Here is a 4,337-nt window from a genome sequence, read left to right on the forward strand (position 1 = left end):
GATCAGGGCTGTATAGTATTAAATGCAGTGGAAAACAATGTATAAAATCACTGGTGGGGAGGTCTGGGGGTCCTCCTCCAGAAAATTTTGATTGAAGCAGATGCCATTTCCTGCATTCTGATGTATTTTAACAGGTTGTTAAACATACTTTTACCTACAAGTAAACATTGTGAGTATTCTAAAGGCAAGGTGGAGGGGTTCTCAAACATCTTACAAGGGTGAAGAATTCCCAGGGTTCCCCTCATAAAACCCARGCAGTTTTAAGAATAATTTACTGTCATTTCCTGAATTCCATGGGAATAATACTTTTGTTTGAATGTTTTTTTGTTTGTTTGTTTTACTAGTGCATTATTCTCCATTTCCATTTTTTTAAATTAAAAACCAAATTAACTATTTATTATAACTTTTTGAGGACCCCTAAGATACAGCTCGTGGACCCCTGGGAGTCCTGGGACCCCAGTTTGAGAACCTCTGTTAGGCAACAGAAACAGTGCCGAGTGATCTAATATTTTATTGTAAATGTGGGGGTCCAAAGAAATTTGATTTTATATGTGGGGGGGTTATTACTGTGATACCTATGGGCTATTTGTCGTTTTAAAAAAGTCTAAATATACATTTTAAAAACATTTACATAAAACAAGCTTTCTCAGTCTTAAAGCCACCACCGCTTCTATGGATTTTAAAACATTTTTTTTGCTTGTTGATGTTTACTTTTGTGAACAAAAACTAATAATGAATAACCAAAACTGGAATTAAAGACTACAAAAGGCACAATTGCAAACTTACTTCTGTAGCATTATCCCAGACTATTCAGTTATTTATTTTTTATGACATGTTATTTTTAACAAATATGATTTTGGTCTGTGAGAGGAAAACATTCCAGTAAAAATACATCCTGTTCTGTAAACCAGGGCAGGAGAAGAGTCATGTGCAGTTTCAGAAGTAGACTGGTAGTAGCTGAGCTGAGAGTATTTATTTTATTATTTATTTCATAATAACAACAAAGTCCATTCAAAACATCAAAGTAAATCAATTATTGAATGTAAAGAGGGCAAAAAAAAGAAGAAAAAAAATTGTGCATCTGCCCCTAATAAAATACAACTTACAAGCACTAACATCATGTGAGGTCTTCGTTATAAATTTTGATTTGCAACCCCACTTTAAAAATAGCCGGGTTATCCCTTTATTTAACATGGCTCTGATGCTGATCCAGCTGTTTGCTGGTGATGTGCCGCACGCGCAGTGTGTCCTCGTGAGAACAGTTGTTTAAAACTATGATAAAAACATCATTRGTSTGCACAACAGGCGTAAAGGTTRGGTCTGAGCTGGGGTCTCGTCCCACGCTGCTGCAGCTTTTTTTAACAACGCACAGTGCAGACGGGTGATTGACAGGAGTGATCGGCTCTGAACGCAGCGTGCATGTGTGCAGGACTCACAATGCAGGCATGAAAACACAAAAATAGGCGGAGACGGATCTTTTTAGGCAAAGTGAGCGGTTCTGTCCAGCCAGAGAAGAAAACATTGAGTTGCACATTCATAAAAAGTGTGTGTGCATTCGTGTATGTGTGTGTTTTAGCTTGAGAAATGCTAAGTGTGGCGTGTACACATCCTACAATATGTGTCTCARGGTCAATGTGTGAGACTTGAGAGCCCTGCTCTGCTCTGTTAGCACTGTTAGCTCTGTTAGCTCTGTTAGCACTATTAGCTCTGTTAGTACTGTTAGCAATGTTAACACTGTTGGCACTGTTAGCTCCGTTAACACTGTTAGCTCTGTTAGCACTGTTAGCTCTGCTAGCACTGTTATCTCTGATGGCTGTTAGCACTGTTAGCTCTGTTAGCACTGCTGACACTGATAGCATTGTTAGCACTGTTAGCTCTGTTGGCACTGATAGCACTATTAGCTCTGTTAGCACTGTTAGCTTTGTTAGCATTGTTAGCACTGTTAGCTCTGATAGCATTGTTAGCTCTGTTAGCTCTGTTAGCACTGATAGCACTGTTAGCTCTGATAGCACGCGTTTGTAGTTTTGACTTACTATCAGCAGGGCCTCCAGCTGGGTGAGGTAGGCTTCCTCACTGGCCAGGATGCCTGACAGAACCCACTTCCTCATCTCTAGTCCTTTCTCCTGGTCCAGCTCCACCTGAGATAAGCAGAGAACAGGAGAAGAAAAACATTGACACACATGAGAAGAGGTGCGTGACAACAACACTGCATGCACACCAACTGAACAACTGAAAAGCTCTGACTTCAGGCACAGCYGTTGTGAAATGTAAAAAGATTAGATTTGATGAAACTGCTGGAGTTTTACATTCCGAGAGGCCTGCACCAGATACTCCTGGCATCTTAAAATAGATAAACATGCTTCCAGTTCAGGACTTATTGTGTCAAACAGGTCAGTAATCTTAGTTGGAAGAATCGGACCAGTAAAAAAAAAAWAAAWAAATAAAACCTCAATGAGCTGAAATACATCAAGCTCAGTTTTTCTAGATGAATAAGAGGTTGTAGGCTGAGCCCACCCACCCCCATCCTGCTCTATGATTTAGGTTTTATAAATCACCATGTGTACACATCAGAGAGTAAGGATACCCCAGATAGAATGGAGAAACAGGGGGAGGGGTGCTACGTTTCTTTTTAACATCTGTTTGGCCTCAGTATGTTTGCTGACTCTGTACAGTCTCTTTATTTCAGCGACGCCCTGCTTCACACTGAAAAGTATTCCCATCTGGGAGCTACATGGTGCTCTGTGGAGTTTACTGCTGGGCTTTGAACAGCACCTACCTTATATTTTCCATCTTCAACAGAAAATAACTAAAGGAATTCAAACCAGTCKCATGTTTAATATTAAAAAGCAACACAAACATAAATGTAACAAGTTTAGGTTTGCTAAATAATTCATTATTATTACTTGTTTGTACATTTTATTTTATTTTGCACATAGATTCAGCTTATCTGATTCAGCTAATTCACTAAGAAGCGTTTTAACTTAACAGAGCTGMTTGAACCAATCTGCCAGCCTGACAGAGAGAACAAAAAGAACTTGTTCACGCCAAATGGTTTGATGTTATTTRACTGAAGTGTTTGACACAGAATGAATTCAAACAAATGTGATTTACTTAAATTAAAGCTTTACCAAAATAAAATGGGTTAACCAGTTGTTTAGGTTAGCGCTGTACAGAGGTCTAAACAACCTTATTATATATTATAAGCATTATTATCACATATTATAGTCTCTTAATGTTACTAAAGACAGTCAAATGAAGTGAGAACAACAGAATGACCTGATGCAGAAAGAAAGGTTTTCATGGGTACTAGAGAAAAATGATAAAACATGAGAGTGTTTAAAGTAGGTGTTTGAAGATGTCTACAGTTTTATTATCAGAGAAAATAAAGTTAAAAATTGAAGGATGTAAGTTTGGGGATTGCTCAAGAAAACAGCATCAATTAATAATTGTTTGTGTTTAAAGCTTTAAATCTGTTATAATAAAGCCAATATAAGTCCTTTTTATTTAAACTAAAGGCCCTGTCACATCATCCTGTTTAGACAACTTGTGAAAAGTTTGGAGACATCTACGTTGAGATTGGAATTTTAAATAATAATTAATAACTCTAAAAATGTCCCTAAACGTGTGAACACTTGTCTGTCTCATTTGTCTATGTGGCCCTGGGAGGACATGGTGACCTGTCCACTGTGTACCCCACCAGCTCCCTACAACTCTGCATGAACAAGCAGGTATAAAATCTGAATGGATTGACRTACAGCAGTGTATCTGCCAGCTGCAACATAAACCAGAGACAAACTCAAATACAGCTACTGTTTTGACACCTTTACTATAAATAAAAGCTCTGTACTACAAAAGAGACAGTTTACCAAGAATATAGTAAAAGAATAAATAAATAGAGTTTTGTTTTTTCTCCTCCTCATGGCAATTATACTGCATTTTGCTGCAATTTGTTTTAAAATGAGGATCTGATTGTTTGTTTTTACTTAAAAAGGTGTTTTAAAATTGGTCTAATCAAATTTGGCTGGAGGACCTGCAGTCAATGACAGAAAGAAAATAAATGATACTGATCAATTAAAATGACTTTAGATTTTAAAAGTTTTACTTCCTCCTACCCTTTTCAGACATGTTAAATGGGATTTGTGTGTTATGTGTGTGTATGTTTGTGTAGATAGAGGTGCCGACATTGGGTATATACGTATTTATTTAACGAGTTTATTTATTTTGTGTTCATTCAGTTTAAAACATTTTCATTTACTGATATAAATGTATTTTATATGTTCAAAAAAATAATGTGTGTGTGTGTGTGTGTGTGTGTGTGTGTGTGTGTGTGTGTGTGT

At 37.2% G+C, this 4,337-nt stretch overlaps 1 protein-coding gene across 1 annotated transcript in view; it reads right to left on the reverse strand.

Moving 5' to 3' along the window:
* The window catches only part of LOC106535678 (breakpoint cluster region protein), a 30,512-nt gene that overhangs the window by 20,364 nt on the left and 5,811 nt on the right, over positions 1-4,337 (reverse strand). The window contains exon 4 of the mRNA XM_014032741.1: positions 2,034-2,138. Coding sequence (XP_013888195.1) covers positions 2,034-2,138 — 105 coding nt within the window. The remainder of the gene's footprint in view (positions 1-2,033; positions 2,139-4,337) is intronic.

This window comes from Austrofundulus limnaeus, unplaced genomic scaffold (genome assembly GCF_001266775.1).
Source record: "Austrofundulus limnaeus strain Quisiro unplaced genomic scaffold, Austrofundulus_limnaeus-1.0 Scaffold1526, whole genome shotgun sequence".
Lineage (NCBI taxonomy): Eukaryota > Metazoa > Chordata > Actinopteri > Cyprinodontiformes > Rivulidae > Austrofundulus > Austrofundulus limnaeus.